The 15,694-nt window shown below is 49.3% G+C and overlaps 6 protein-coding genes across 6 annotated transcripts; all 6 read right to left on the reverse strand.

Annotated features, from left to right (window-relative positions):
* Positions 1-861: 861 nt before the first annotated feature.
* On the reverse strand, positions 862-1,302 carry LOC138372604 (uncharacterized). Its single transcript, XM_069338094.1, has one exon. It carries the CDS (start codon positions 1,300-1,302, stop codon positions 862-864), a length of 441 nt encoding a protein of 146 aa, XP_069194195.1.
* A 512-nt stretch (positions 1,303-1,814) lies between these two features.
* Positions 1,815-2,435, reverse strand: LOC138372605 (uncharacterized). Its single transcript, XM_069338095.1, has one exon. It carries the CDS (start codon positions 2,433-2,435, stop codon positions 1,815-1,817), a length of 621 nt encoding a protein of 206 aa, XP_069194196.1.
* Positions 2,436-2,750: 315 nt separating this feature from the next.
* Positions 2,751-3,137, reverse strand: LOC138372606 (uncharacterized). Its single transcript, XM_069338096.1, has one exon. It carries the CDS (start codon positions 3,135-3,137, stop codon positions 2,751-2,753), a length of 387 nt encoding a protein of 128 aa, XP_069194197.1.
* Positions 3,138-3,170: 33 nt separating this feature from the next.
* LOC138372607 (uncharacterized) lies at positions 3,171-3,629 on the reverse strand. Its single transcript, XM_069338097.1, has one exon. The coding sequence runs from the start codon at positions 3,627-3,629 to the stop codon at positions 3,171-3,173; it is 459 nt and encodes a 152-aa protein (XP_069194198.1).
* A 74-nt stretch (positions 3,630-3,703) lies between these two features.
* Positions 3,704-4,573, reverse strand: LOC138372608 (uncharacterized). Its single transcript, XM_069338098.1, has one exon. The coding sequence runs from the start codon at positions 4,571-4,573 to the stop codon at positions 3,704-3,706; it is 870 nt and encodes a 289-aa protein (XP_069194199.1).
* Positions 4,574-14,403: 9,830 nt separating this feature from the next.
* LOC138372609 (histidine-rich protein PFHRP-II-like) lies at positions 14,404-14,886 on the reverse strand. The gene has a single exon (XM_069338099.1). It carries the CDS (start codon positions 14,884-14,886, stop codon positions 14,404-14,406), a length of 483 nt encoding a protein of 160 aa, XP_069194200.1.
* Positions 14,887-15,694: the final 808 nt, after the last annotated feature.

A 15,694-nucleotide genomic window follows, 5' to 3' on the forward strand; every position in this document is an offset into this window, starting at 1 on the left:
GAAGGATGTGAGAAACAAAAAGCAGCCTATAAAGTGAGGTGAGAGTAGTAAAGGTGGAAATAAAAAGCCTCAAAGAGAACTCTACCCCAGGTGCAGTGCCAGTTAACAACCAACCCTCAAAGAAACTGGCAATATCTCACTTGCATGAACCTCTATAGCAGAATTCACATTCTCAGAAATCCTCAGATAGGGCCCAGAAGCTACGTACACAGTGAACGACGTTGCCATGAAAGCAGCCACTTCACAGGAGGAAGTAAGGTACATTAATCAGCTGCTGTGATGGACAAGAGCTGTAGTTGTTAATAAGTTAAGAAACAGATGACTGCTGACTCCTGTTATCAGGCTGAGAATTTTCCCTTCCCATATCTTATGGTAAGCCTTACCCACTAGTTTTTCCTAAAATACAACCCACCAATTGTTTTAAGAACTAGGGTACCCAATCACTGCTGGACGAACAGAGGCGTAGAGCTACGGATTGGCGCCTTGTCAATCCGTCCTGGCCAGGACACGAACCTAGGCCAAATCACTCGCAAAAAGTGGGGCGAATGTGTTACCACTGTACCACCAACCCTTAGGGAGGAATATTGGAAAGTTAAGGAAATATCTTCAGTGATAAGATCCCACAGAAGTATAAAGAAGGTTTTCAGTCTAGTCTCGTACAACAAAGACAGGACTCGGTTTATATAGTGTTCCCGAACGAGGCCGTCCTTGCTGGCATGCGTTGCTCGTCGTCCTTGCTGGCATGCGTTACTCGTCGTCCTTGCTGGCATGCGTTGCTCGTCGTCCTTGCTGACATGCGTTGCTCGTCGTCCTTGCTGGCAGGCGTTGCTCGTCGTCCTTGCTGGCATGCGTTGCTCGTCGTTATTGCTGGCATGCGTTGCTCATCGTCCTTGCTGGCAGGCGTTGCTCGTCGTCCTTGCTGGCATGCGTTGCTCGTCGTCCTTGCTGGCATGCGTTGCTCGTCGTCCTTCCTGTTAAGGCGTTGCTCATCGTCCTTGCTGGCAGGCGTTGCTCGTCGTCCTTGCTGGCATGCGTTGCTCGTCGTCCTTGCTGGCAGGCGTTGCTCATCGTCCTTGCTGGCATGCGTTGCTCGTCGTCCTTGCTGGCATGCGTTGCTCGTCGTCCTTGCTGGCAGGCGTTGCTCATCGTCCTTGCTGGCAGGCGTTGCTCGTCGTCCTTGCTGGCATGCGTTGCTCGTCGTCCTTGCTGGCATGCGTTGCTCATCGTCCTTGCTGGCAGGCGTTGCTCGTCGTCCTTGCTGGCATGCGTTGCTCGTCGTCCTTGCTGGCAGGCGTTGCTCATCGTCCTTGCTGGCATGCGTTGCTCATCGTCCTTGCTGGCATGCGTTGCTCATCGTCCTTGCTGGCATGCGTTGCTCATCGTCCTTGCTGGCAGGCGTTGCTCGTCGTCCTTGCTGGCATGCGTTGCTCGTCGTCCTTGCTGGCATGCGTTGTTCGTCGTCCTTGCTGACATGCGTTGCTCGTCGTCCTTGCTGGCATGCGTTGCTCGTCGTCCTTGCTGGCATGCGTTGCTCATCGTCCTTGCTGGCAGGCGTTGCTCGTCGTCCTTGCTGGCAGGCGTTGCTCGTCGTCCTTGCTGGCATGCGTTGCTCGTCGTCCTTGCTGGCAGGCGTTGCTCATCGTCCTTGCTGGCATGCGTTGCTCATCGTCCTTGCTGGCATGCGTTGCTCGTCGTCCTTGCTGGCATGCGTTGCTCGTCGTCCTTGCTGGCAGGCGTTGCTCATCGTCCTTGCTGGCAGGCGTTGCTCATCGTCCTTGCTGGCATGCGTTACTCATCGTCCTTGCTGGCATGCGTTACTCATCGTCCTTGCTGGCATGCATTGCTCGTCGTCCTTGCTGACATGCGTTGCTCGTCGTCCTTCCTGGCATGCGTTGCTCGTCGTCCTTGCTGGCATGCGTTGCTCGTCGTCCTTGCTGGCATGCGTTGCTCATCGTCCTTGCTGGCAGGCGTTGCTCGTCGTCCTTGCTGGCATGCGTTGCTCGTCGTCCTTGCTGGCAGGCGTTGCTCATCGTCCTTGCTGGCATGCGTTGCTCGTCGTCCTTGCTGGCATGCGTTGCTCGTCGTCCTTGCTGGCAGGCGTTGCTCATCGTCCTTGCTGGCAGGCGTTGCTCGTCGTCCTTGCTGGCATGCGTTGCTCGTCGTCCTTGCTGGCATGCGTTGCTCATCGTCCTTGCTGGCAGGCGTTGCTCGTCGTCCTTGCTGGCATACGTTGCTCGTCGTCCTTGCTGGCAGGCGTTGCTCATCGTCCTTGCTGGCATGCGTTGCTCATCGTCCTTGCTGGCAGGCGTTGCTCGTCGTCCTTGCTGGCAGGCGTTGCTCGTCGTCCTTGCTGGCATGCGTTGCTCGTCGTCCTTGCTGGCATGCGTTGCTCGTCGTCCTTGCTGACATGCGTTGCTCGTCGTCCTTGCTGGCATGCGTTGCTCGTCGTCCTTGCTGGCATGCGTTGCTCATCGTCCTTGCTGGCAGGCGTTGCTCGTCGTCCTTGCTGGCATGCGTTGCTCGTCGTCCTTGCTGGCAGGCGTTGCTCATCGTCCTTGCTGGCATGCGTTGCTCATCGTCCTTGCTGGCATGCGTTGCTCGTCGTCCTTGCTGGCATGCGTTGCTCGTCGTCCTTGCTGGCAGGCGTTGCTCATCGTCCTTGCTGGCAGGCGTTGCTCATCGTCCTTGCTGGCATGCGTTACTCATCGTCCTTGCTGGCATGCGTTACTCATCGTCCTTGCTGGCATGCGTTACTCGTCGTCCTTGCTGGCATGCGTTGCTCGTCGTCCTTTCTGGCATGCGTTGCTCGTCGTCCTTGCTGGCATGCGTTGCTCGTCGTCCTTGCTGGCATGCGTTGCTCGTCGTCCTTGCTGGCATGCGTTGCTCATCGTCCTTGCTGGCAGGCGTTGCTCGTCGTCCTTGCTGGCATGCGTTGCTCGTCGTCCTTGCTGGCAGGCGTTGCTCATCGTCCTTGCTGGCATGCGTTGCTCATCGTCCTTGCTGGCATGCGTTGCTCGTCGTCCTTGCTGGCAGGCGTTGCTCGTCGTCCTTGCTGGCATGCGTTGCTCGTCGTCCTTGCTGGCATGCGTTGCTCGTCGTCCTTGCTGACATGCGTTGCTCGTCGTCCTTGCTGGCATGCGTTGCTCGTCGTCCTTGCTGGCATGCGTTGCTCATCGTCCTTGCTGGCAGGCGTTGCTCGTCGTCCTTGCTCGTCGTCCTTGCTGGCATGCGTTGCTCGTCGTCCTTGCTGGCATGCGTTGCTCGTCGTCCTTGCTGGCATGCGTTGCTCGTCGTCCTTGCTGGCATGCGTTGCTCGTCGTCCTTGCTGGCAGGCGTTGCTCATCGTCCTTGCTGGCAGGCGTTGCTCGTCGTCCTTGCTGGCATGCGTTGCTCATCGTCCTTGCTGGCATGCGTTGCTCGTCGTCCTTGCTGGCATGCGTTGCTCGTCGTCCTTGCTGGCATGCGTTGCTCGTCGTCCTTGCTGGCATGCGTTGCTCGTCGTCCTTGCTGGCATGCGTTGCTCGTCGTCCTTGCTGGCATGCGTTGCTCGTCGTCCTTGCTGGCATGCGTTGCTCGTCGTCCTTGCTGGCATGCGTTGCTCGTCGTCCTTGCTGGCATGCGTTGCTCATCGTCCTTGCTGGCATGCGTTGCTCATCGTCCTTGCTGGCATGCGTTGCTCATCGTCCTTGCTGGCATCCGTTGCTCATCGTCCTTGCTGGCATGCGTTGCTCGTCGTTCTTGCTGGCATGCGTTGCTTGTCGTTCTTGCTGGCATGCGTTGCTCGTCGTCCTTGCTGGCATGCGTTGCTCGTCGTCCTTGCTGGCATGCGTTGCTCGTCGTCCATGCTGGCATGCGTTGCTCGTCGTCCTTGCTGGCATGCGTTGCTCATCGTCCTTGCTGGCATGCGTTGCTCATCGTCCTTGCTGGCATGCGTTGCTCGTCGTCCTTGCTGGCATGCGTTGCTCGTCGTCCTTGCTGGCATGCGTTGCTCATCGTCCTTGCTGGCATGCGTTGCTCGTCGTCCTTGCTGGCAGGCGTTGCTCATCGTCCTTGCTGGCAGGCGTTGCTCATCGTCCTTGCTGGCATGCGTTGCTCGTCGTCCTTGCTGGCATGCGTTGCTCGTCGTTCTTGCTGGCATGCGTTGCTCATCGTCCTTGCTGGCATGCGTTGCTCGTCGTCCTTGCTGGCATGCCTTTCTCGTCGTCCTTGCTGGCATGCGTTGCTCATCGTCCTTGCTGGCATGCATTGCTCGTCGTCCTTGCTGGCATGCGTTGCTCGTCGTCCTTGCTGGCATGCGTTGCTCGTCGTCCTTGCTGGCATGCGTTGCTCGTCGTCCTTGCTGGCATGCGTTGCTCATCGTCCTTGCTGGCATGCGTTGCTCGTCGTCCTTGCTGACATGCGTTGCTCGTCGTTCTTGCTGGCATGCGTTGCTCATCGTCCTTGTTGGCATGCATTGCTCATCGTTCTTGCTGCCATGCGTTGCTCGTCGTCCTAGATTGCATGCGTTGCTCGTCGTCCTTGCTGGCAAGCGTTGATGCGTTGCTCGTCGTCCTTGCTGGCATGCGTTGCTCATCGTCCTTGCTGCCATAAGTTGCTCGTCGTCCTTGCTGCCATAAGTTGCTCGTTGTCCTTGCTGGCATGCGTTGACGCGTTGCTTGTCGTCCTTGATGGCATGCGTTGCTCGTCGTCCTTGCTGGCATGCGTTTCTCGTCGTCCTTGCGGACATGCGTTGTTTATTGTCCTTGCTGGCATGCGTTGCTCATCGTCCTTGATGGCATGCGTTGCTCGTCGTCCTTGCTGCCATAAGTTGCTCATCGTCCTTGATGGCATGCGTTGCTCACTCATGGCGTGGCGTTATCGGGGACCTCACAGGCCACCTCTTGACTCTCCCATGATACTCTGACCTCCTTTCTGTGCTACAGACTTCTCTCTTTGTCACTCTGATCTTCGCAGTGGTCCATATAGACCGCTCTGGCCCTAGGAAGCCGGGTGTTGCCTAGGGCTCCAGTCCTTGGCAGGCGTTGCAAGTATTAAATCAAAGTTTGTGGCCGTCACTGGCTAGAGGTAGCCACAGAAGCTCAATGTCCTTGTCAGGGAAACATTCTCCTACTATTACTGTAGGGGTAGTCTTGACTCCCTCTCAACGGCCCAGCTGTTAAGAAGAGGTCAAGATAACTCTACACTTTCATCTTTTCCACCATGGATGGGGAAATACAGTGACCCTAATTATACACTTCTACTAACATCACTGGAATCACAGTGTCACTGTAGTGGCATAAGTCTACTGCCATTGCATTATACTCCAGACCTGTGTTACTGTTCTTTAACTTAATAGAAGCTAAGCGACTCTGATTTACTTAGGAGTCAGCTCCTTATTCTTTTTCGCTAAAGATATTTAGAACTTGGATGCAGTGAAAAAGTGGAGCCACACCACTAGTATTCCTCGAGTTGAGTCGAGTCGTGGCAGGAGTCGTCAAACATCCGCCTCCAGCACGTCATTAATTCATTTGGAAAATGTAAAACTTCGTCACGGCGTTACTCCCGCAGCCGGTCTCAGCGCCATACTGCGTCCTGAACTCTTTCCCTGAGGTCCTGGGAGGTTACGTGAGGTCATGTGATATCACGTAACTCCCCCTCAGGAGTCATGTGACTTAAGGCCACTCTCCAATTGGCAGATCGATACGAAACTCATCCAATTAGGTCACAGACCTGCATCCAAGACCCCTGGTGCCGACCCTGCTTAATACACACGAAAATCTTTGGAGGAAATTTACGAACATAAAAATTGCATAGTAAAGATACAGCACATCCGACTCCTATTAACTTGAACTAGACTTTACCTTGGGCCGTCTGCCATGTTTATGATGGTGGACGTACAGCTCTTGAGAGCAGGAAGATGGTATTGAGAACTCTCTTCCTGCTCTCAGGAACTACATCGCCACTATTACATTAATAGTCTGTGGAGCCAGTCTATCAGTTATGGACTGCTAGGTCTGGTTTTGTGACTATATTGGTGACTATCACAGGTTTGAGCTGTTGCTATATGGTACAAGTTGCTTCAGTCTTCCACAAGCTGCTAAAAGCTGCCATAAGCTGCCACAAAAGGCCTCAAGCTGCCGAAAGGTGGTACAAAGTGCCAAAAGCTGCTTCAAGGTTCCACAAGCTGCTGTGAGATACTATCAGCTGCATCAATCTTATGCAAGTTGTCACAATCTCCCACATTCTCTACCTCAAGGTGCTGCAAGCGGGAGTCGGTCGGCCGAGCGGACAGCACGCGGGACTTGTGATCCTGTGGTCCTGGGTTCAATCCCAGGCGCTGGCGAGAAACAACGGGCAGAGTTTCTTTCACCCTATGCCCCTGTTACCTAGCAGTAAAATAGGTACCTGGGTGTTAGTCAGCTGTCACGGGCTGCTTCCTGGGGGTGGAGGCCTGGTCGAGGACCGGGCCGCGGGGACACTAAAAAAAAGCCCCGAAATCATCTCAAGATAACCTCAAGAAGGAAGCTCTCACAATCTGTTTCAAGATACACAACCTGCTAAACTACCACGCGCTGCTATCAGCTGCAACAAGTTGCCACGCGATGCTTCAAGCTGCCATGAGATGCTTCAAGCTGCCATAAGATGCTTCAAGCTGCCATAAGATGCTTCAAGCCGCAACAAGCTGCCGCCATAAGATGCTTCAAGCTGCCAAAAGATGCTTGAAGCTGCCATGAGATGCTTCAAGCTGCAACAAGCTGCCACGCGATGCTTCAAGCTGCCACAAGCTGCTAGGGAAGCTGCCACAAGCTGCTACAAGATTCCGCAGCCTCCAGCATCAACGGTGGCGACCATCCTGCCTATAACCACACAAATCTCTCCTCGTCAGACCGACAAAGGCCACGCTACGTGGCCACATATCCGGCCATTACGGAGCCAATCACCATCATTGATACGGTCGGAGATCCTAGCACAAGTAAATATAAAATTAACCCTCATGTGATAGTAGGCTTTATGTTCCTCTGGCCGCTTTCTCATCATATAAAGGCCCTTGAGTGCACAAACTCATTCAAGACAAATGAGGTCATTTAGTCACTGTGTTGGGCCCGACTTTCATGTGGCCACCATCACACAACTACCTTAGAGGAGCATCTGTCTGCGCACTCGTCTGGTCCCCAAGCTGTATCAGCGCGGGAGGGGAGCGGGGATGGGAGAGGGGAGGAGAGAGGGGAGGGGGAGTTGAAAGAGAGAGAGAGAGAGAGAGAGAGAGAGAGAGAGAGAGAGAGAGAGAGAGAGAGAGAGAGAGAGAGAGAGAAGAGAGAGAGAGAGAGAGAGAGAGAGAGAGAGAGAGAGAGAGAGAGAGAGAGAGAGAGAGAGAGAGAGAGACAGAGAGAGAGAGAGAGACACAGAGAGAGAGAGACACAGAGAGAGAGAGAGACACAGAGAGAGAGAGAGACACAGAGAGAGAGAGAGAGAGAGAGAGAGAGAGAGAGAGAGAGAGAGAGAGAGAGAGAGAGAGAGAGAGAGAGAGAGAGAGAGAGAGAGAGAGAGGATATAAGAAGACCATACAAGAATCATTAGCCCTGGTAAAATAGCACCGTTACCTACCGCCTCGGATGGGCCATTCCTTCACATCTTCTGATTAAATCTCTGAATGGTCGTTTGGTCGTCGTATGAAAGTTATTATCTGCAACTCTGGTCGTTGGAGGAAAACCATTAGCGGTAGTTTCGTCTTCAGGAAATGAATTGGTTGTCATTAAGACCAGACGTAATGAATTCTGGTTGACAATTACGCAAAGGCCTGATGATCATGCCATAGTTAACACCGAAGATGGGTAACAAGAGAATTGGTAATGGAGTCAGCTGGCACAAGAGAGAGTTGAGCCAGCTGTTAGTGCAAGATGGTCTAATGTAACCATATCAAACAGTTCCTGAAGCCTTTCTCTACTGTTTTCTGCATGTGAGGCAGTGTGAGTGTTGGTACCAGGGAGGAGGTGAGGCAGTGTGAGTGTTGGTACCAGGGAGGAGGTGAGGCAGTGTGAGTGTTGGTACCAGGGAGGAGGTGAGGCAGTGTGAGTGTTGGTACCAGGGAGGAGGTGAGGCAGTGTGGGTGTTGGTACCAGGGAGGAGGTGAGGCAGTGTGAGTGTTGGTACCAGGGAGGAGGTGAGGCAGTGTGGGTGTTGGTACCAGGGAGGAGGTGAGGCAGTGTGAGTGTTGGTACCAGGGAGGAGGTGAGGCAGTGTGAGTGTTGGTACCAGGGAGGAGGTGAGGCAGTGTGAGTGTTGGTACCAGGGGTGAGGTGAGGCAGTGTGGGTGTTGGTACCAGGGAGGAGGTGAGGCAGTGTGAGTGTTGGTACCAGGGAGGAGGTGAGGCAGTGTGAGTGTTGGTACCAGGGAGGAGGTGAGGCAGTGTGAGTGTTGGTACCAGGGAGGAGGTGAGGCAGTGTGAGTGTTGGTACCAGGGAGGAGGTGAGGCAGTGTGAGTGTTGGTACCAGGGAGGAGGTGAGGCAGTGTGAGTGTTGGTACCAGGGAGGAGGTGAGGCAGTGTGAGTGTTGGTACCAGGGAGGAGGTGAGGCAGTGTGAGTGTTGGTACCAGGGAGGAGGTGAGGCAGTGTGAGTGTTGGTAACAGGGAGGAGGTGAGGCAGTGTGAGTGTTGGTACCAGGGAGGAGGTGAGGCAGTGTGAGTGTTGGTACCAGGGAGGAGGTGAGGCAGTGTGAGTGTTGGTACCAGGGAGGAGGTGAGGCAGTGAGTGTCGGTGCTGTAGAGGAGAAGTGGCTACAAAGGAGACCAACAATAATCTATGAGTGTTAAGATGGTAGGCAAAAGGTAAACATAGTGTACCTGGGTAAGGAAGGTGTATACACCTGAGTCACATCTGGGACGGTCCTGGAGAGTTAACCAACCCTCCACACTGTAAATGCTTCTCTTTATTAGTAGCAGAACAAAATTGTGAAACTCCACTATTTTTCTCTTTTATCCCAAGTAAATAACCGAGCAAGAAAAATAGCCTTGTTCAGCACATTCAAATGTACTGAGCTAGACTAGTCAGCTCAGGCGAGCGAGACTGAAGTTGTAGCGTCTATGCAGGCAGAAATATAAACGGTTATGTGATGAGGAGACGCCAATGCAAGAGAGGCAATAGAATCATCAGAAAAAGGTAAAGAATTAGAATATGTTGAGTATGTGCATGTTGAGCGGAAGTGTATGTATTGTGATGAATAAATTGACCCAGATGGCCGGCCTCTACATTTCTCCACTCACCCTAAATAAATCAGTACAACTTTACCAAAATAAACAATAAAAAATAGCCTAAAATGATCTAAACGCTTGTAAAACCTAATATTATAACATCACCTAGAATCGCCTCAAGTGGCTAAACGTCATTTGTCGTGAAAACTATAACGTCAGGTCAGCGCTCTACCTTAAATTAAACTCTCTAAAGTTAATATAAACCAAATTTTTATATTAACTATAAAAAATATACTTTCTAGCCAACAAATAAATTCAACTCAACCCTAAAATAAATTCTGGGAGCACACAGCGTTGCTCGAGACAGCTCCAGCAACCTCAGGCGCGTCTCTTTGAACCATCACTCACTCCTACCTACCAAAGGATATATAATATATTCAGTTTCCTCCTACTCCACCTTCGGTGCCCTCCGCCCCCCTTTATTTCCTTGTTTCGTATCCCCGACTCCGACATCTTTCTGACACGTCAGCAGGAAACTTTTCTCAGGATGGTATCTTAATATTCTGTATTAGGAAAAATTGAGGGGGGAGGGGGGCTAAATAGAGTACTTCCATGTTTGTTGTTGTCATCATTGTGTATTACTGTGCTTGCAGGTGTTGAGCATTGTCTCTTTGGTCCCGCCTCTCAAGTATCAATGAACTACTGTGCAGGTTCCTGAGCCTATTGGGCTCTATCTATCGCATCGTGCATAGAGTCCGCCTCCATCATATCACTTGCTTGTGTATTCAATTTGTTAACTACTCTGAAAGTGAAAAAAATCTTCATATTGCCTCAGTGACTCATTTCGGTACTAAGTTTTCACCTATATCCCTTTGTCCGTGTACTCCCCATGCTAAATAATGTCTTTTTCTACCTTGTCAATTCTTCTGAAAAATTTGTAGGTGGTAATCCAGCCCACACTCCTAAGGTTTCCCAACATCTTGAAACTGTTGTAGTCAAGGGCCCCATGCTACCTACCAGAGGACCCAAAACAAAAAATGGGACAGTACGTCAATTTCATGAGCCACTACCATTTTGAAGCAAGGCATTTTTTGGCCTTATGTAAATTATAAGTCAAAATGCGGCGTTCTATTAGGAGGACGGGTTGGGTAATCATGTCTTCCCTGACTCTTCTGAGTTTCAGTGACGTGAGGCTTAACTTTGTTAGTCTTTCCTCGTAACGCATACCTTTCAGCTCCAGTACCAGTCTGGTCCAGGCATGCCTTTAACTTTCTTCGTCTTCACTCTGTGGTTGATCACTGTTGCGGTTGCTGTCTCATGCAGTACCTTTCCCGGCTTCAAGAGTCATTGTCTCACCTCCTTGTATATATAATAGACGGCCCAGAGAACATTTTAGTTGGTACAGGAATTCAGGTTCTCACATAATTATATTTTATGAACTTTGTGTTTCTGTGTTCGTTCTTTCTCTGGTCCTTATCTAGTGACCCTGCAGGGCTGAGTTGTAACTAATTGCTGAACACTGAACACTGCGGGAACATCTAGGAAGAGATTAGGCTTAAGCACATTTCTGAGGAGATTGATAGACACTGGGATCGCTCTGGAATTGTGTGTCAATTTCTGGGGCCGTTTGTCTAGAACATTTGTAAGATCCCACAGTGCCACTGTCATCATAGAGCAATGGCTAAGGTGTCTGTGTAAGCCTATAAGAAGTGTGGGGTATCCTAGCTTCACATTTACATTCGTATGGTAGCACAAGGTGCAGAGTAGGTGAGCTGAGGAGAGTGGGGGTGTAAACTGGGGATGGGACCTCATATGCCCTGAATGAAGAATTGTTGATGGCCTGCTGGGGAAGAAGACGCCCTGTGAAGGAACAACGCCAGGTGAGTCTGAAACAGCAGGTTGCAGAGGGTCGTAGTTGAGCTCCCCACTCTTCCGGACCACTCTCTGGGAAAACTGCATGAGATAGATTCTCTGGAAAGCTGCTGGGGTCCATGTTGTCTGTGTGTTGCAGCCAGGGGGGAATGTGCATCATTAGCTATGGACTCTATGCTAGAGACACAGACCCAGGTTTGGATTGACAAATGTGGCGCATAAAGTACCTTTCACAACTTTCTGAAGGTAGTTCGTATATTCGCCAGCCTAGCATTTGCAACTGATTTTGTCCTTTTTGACATGGGCTTCAGGACGCAGGTTCACTGTGATATCAGCTCCCAGATCTTTTCTTGACCTCATTCTTGAGGGATTTCATCTCCCTACTGGTACCTTATGTCTGACCTCCTGTTTCCCTGGCATTACTTTACACTTATCTACATTACTTTACACTTACGTGAGTTAAACTCCGTCCATAACATTTGTGAGATCAAGTGGGATATAAATCATAAGATAAAATTAAAGACGGACATTCACATCTCGAATGTTATGGCTTCACTTAACCAGTAACTGGGTTCTTTTCATTTCAAACCTTATATGGGGCCTTAGTGCTTCTTAAATCCAATCCAACCCCGAGTCATAGGTAAGTTATTAAGAACAAGCAGCAATAGTCATCCAACGGAAATGGGGGTAAACAATACTAAAGAGAAACCAGCACCACGTGTACTTTCTGTAACTATATACACTTCTTACATATGTACGTAACATGACATTGCAGGTGTCACTTTCACACAGAACACAACAGAAGAACTTTTACTATCTTCTATCCCGGCGAGTCCACTTCTATCTTCTATCATACAACTCTCAAGGTACCTTCCCTGAGCCTGTCTTCTTCTGTACTCATGCCGGTGAGTCCACCTTTCTCAGTAAATCATGGGTCGGTCCTCCACATTATCATCACAGATTCAAAACACTCCTACTACTCTCCAGCAACACTTCGGCTGGTTTCCACCAACACATTAACTGACTTCCTCTAAAGGCTTCACCTAAAACAAGTCTTAACTTAGAGGACAGACGGACGTTAATTCCATCTAGTAACTCAATTGGGCCATCCCAGGTTACGTCGGTCCAATCACCAATACTTCACTGTTTATCACAGACAAATCAGTCTCCGCTGACTCGGCCCACATGTTACAACTGGAGCAAATCATGGTTTGGCTTCCCTCATATATTATAACTCTCCTCGCCACTTCTCCCTTATTATTAATATTTCTAATTTTGGTTCTTATTTGTCTCATTGTTAAAATACATTCAAAGTCAACTTATGGTTTTGATGTGGTGCGTTTGGCCAGGTCATCCGCCTCCTCGATGAGCACTATTCCAACATGAGATGGGATCCATATAAATTTCACTGTGTGACCTTTGAGCTATCACAAATCCTTCTATCCTTTTCTTACAATCCTCAACTATAAATATGAATATTGAATTTCGAGTGTTTAAGGATCAAGTGCTCCTCGGCATTCGATAAATACAAAAACATCTTTTACGTATTTACGTAATTCGTCCCTCCCTGCCAGATTGGCCTGCAGTTCAGCTTGTGTGGATGATATATAATTATTAAGTTGAAGTGCAATTTTCCTGTCCACAGTTCCAAACTCAGTATATTCCCTTATTAGGACACCACATCCTGCCCTGCCATCTTCCAGCACCGACCCGTCACAATATACATTTAACCTATTGCCTCTTGTTAACCCAGATATCCAGCTTCCATCCAAACAACGTAATTGTCCCAGATTATGCTGAATCTTTTTTATCTTGAGGGGTACAATTTCGACTTCTAGTTTCTATACCTTCCAGGATGCAGCCCTGTTACACTGTTGAAAAGGTTTGCAACAGTCAAGTACATTGTCTCCCCAATGTTGCTCTGAAGGAATACCTTTTTTACATTCCATGCAATTAGTAGTAAACTCTTCTTTGCTCGAATTTCCTTTTTTGTGGCCTCGTTCGGGAACACTATATTCACCGAGTCCTGTCTTTGTTGTACGAGACTAGACTGAAAACCTTCTTTATACTTCTGTGGGATCTTATCACTGAAGATATTTCCTTAACTTTCCAATATTCCTCCCTAAGGGTTGGTGGTACAGTGGTAACACATTCGCCCCACTTTTTGCGAGTGATTTGGCCTAGGTTCGTGTCCTGGCCAGGAAGGATTGACTAGGCGCCAATCCGTAGCTCTACGCCTCTGTTCGTCCAGCAGTGATTGGGTACCCTAGTTCTTAAAACAATTGGTGGGTTGTATTTTAGGAAAAACTAGTGGGTAAGGCTTACCATAAGATATGGGAAGGGAAAACTCTCAGCCTGATAACAGGAGTCAGCAGTCATCTGTTTCTTAACTTATTAACAACTACAGCTCTTGTCCATCACAGCGGCTGATTAATGTACCTTACTTCCTCCTGTGAAGTGGCTGCTTTCATGGCAACGTCGTTCACTGTGTACGTAGCTTCTGGGCCCTATCTGAGGATTTCTGAGAATGTGAATTCTGCTATAGAGGTTCATGCAAGTGAGATATTGCCAGTTTCTTTGAGGGTTGGTTGTTAACTGGCACTGCACCTGGGGTAGAGTTCTCTTTGAGGCTTTTTATTTCCACCTTTACTACTCTCACCTCACTTTATAGGCTGCTTTTTGTTTCTCACATCCTTCAGCTCCTTGTTGATTTCTCCCTATGTATGAACGAATGTATGTATGAATGAATGTATGTATGTTTGTATGTATGTATGTATGTATGTATGTATGTATGTATGTATGTATGTATGTTTGTATGTATGTATGTATGTATGTATGTATGTATGTATGTATGTATGTATGTATGTATGTACGAAAGGAAGGATGTATATAGACAGATATACATTGTCCGTATAATATATGCTAGCCAGAACAAAATAAACTCAGTCTCTCTTTCACTAAACTATTCCATATTCTGATGTAATTATCTTGAAATGTGTATAGTCTCTCCCTGGTCATCAATATTCAATACATGAGTTTTCTATGTTGTATTTCGTGAATTAATTAAATCGTTGATCAGTAATTCAGCATTGAATGACATTTTAAATCCTCGAATGACTGGTTTGCCCAGATAAGGTTAATCTCTGAATTTAATATTAAAAGTTAGACAAGCATGATCATGCATCATGCACCAGTGGGTTTTGTAGGCAGGAAAACATGAAGTGCAATGTCACAATGTCCATCAGGTCCGTTACTGAATGTTGGGAAATGTTAGGTCAGGAAGGCAAACAACAGCACTGCTGTTAGTGTGATAGTGTGAGGTCAGGCAGCGTGTATAGTGAGGTTAGTGAATAGTGTGAGGTCAGGTAGACGTCGTGCTGTATGATGGCGCCGTGTTGAATGATGGCACAGTGCTGCACGATGAGAGTGATGCATGATGGCACAGTGCGTCATGATTGCACTCTGATGGATACTGGCACAGTGTTGTATCATGGTAGAGTGCTGGATAATGGCACAGTGCTGGATGATGACACAATTCTGCTTGATAGCACAGTGCTGGATGATGAGCCAGTGCTGGATGATGGCAGGGTGCTGGATGATGACACATGCTCCATGATGGCACAGTGCTGGATGAAGACACACTGCTATATGATGGCACAGTGCTGGATGATGAAACTGCTGGATGATTAAACTGCTGGATGATGGCACAGTGCTGGATGGTGACACAATTCTGCATGATACCACAGTGCTGGATGATGAGCCAGTGCTGGATGATGGCAAGGTGCTGGATGATGACACAGTGCTCCATGATGGCACAGTGCTCCATGATGACACAGTGCTCCATGATGGCACAGTGCTGGATGAAGACACACTGCTATATGATGGCACAGTGCTGGATGATGAAACTGCTGGATGAATTAACTGCTGGATGATTAAACTGCTGGATGATGGCACACTGCTGGATTATGACCGTGCTGGATGATTACACAGTGCAGTATGATGAAAGTGTTGGAAGATGGCACAGTGCTGGATGATGACAGTGCTGGATGAATGACATTGATGGACGATAGCACAGTGCTACATGAAGGCACAGTGCTGGATGATGGCACAGTGCTGGATGATGGCACAGTGCTGGATGATGGCACAGTGCTGCATGATGGCACAGTGTTGCATGATGACACAGTGCTGGATGATGGCACAGTGCTGGATGATGGCACAGTGCTGGATGATGGCACAGTGCTGCATGATGGCACAGTGCTGCATGATGGCACAGTGCTGGATGATGGCACAGTGCTGAATGATGACAGTGCTGGATGATGACAGTGCTGGATGATGACAGTGCTGGATGATGACAGTGCTGGATGAAACACAGTGCTGGATGAATGACATTGTTGGATGATGACACAGTGCTACATGATGGTACAGTGCTGGATGATGACACAGTGCTGGATGATGAAACAGTGCTGGATGATGACACAGTGCCGGATGATGACACAGTGCTGGATGATGACACAGTGCTGGATGATGGTACAGTGCTGGATGATGGTACAGTGCTGGATGATTTAAAAGTGCTGGATGAGCCATAGAATTAGTTAGGAGCAAGGGAGGAATCCCGATCATATGTGGCATTCTTCCAAGAAAGAGCGTTGGGA

The sequence above is a fragment of the Procambarus clarkii genome, chromosome 39 (assembly GCF_040958095.1).
Source record: "Procambarus clarkii isolate CNS0578487 chromosome 39, FALCON_Pclarkii_2.0, whole genome shotgun sequence".
Lineage (NCBI taxonomy): Eukaryota > Metazoa > Arthropoda > Malacostraca > Decapoda > Cambaridae > Procambarus > Procambarus clarkii.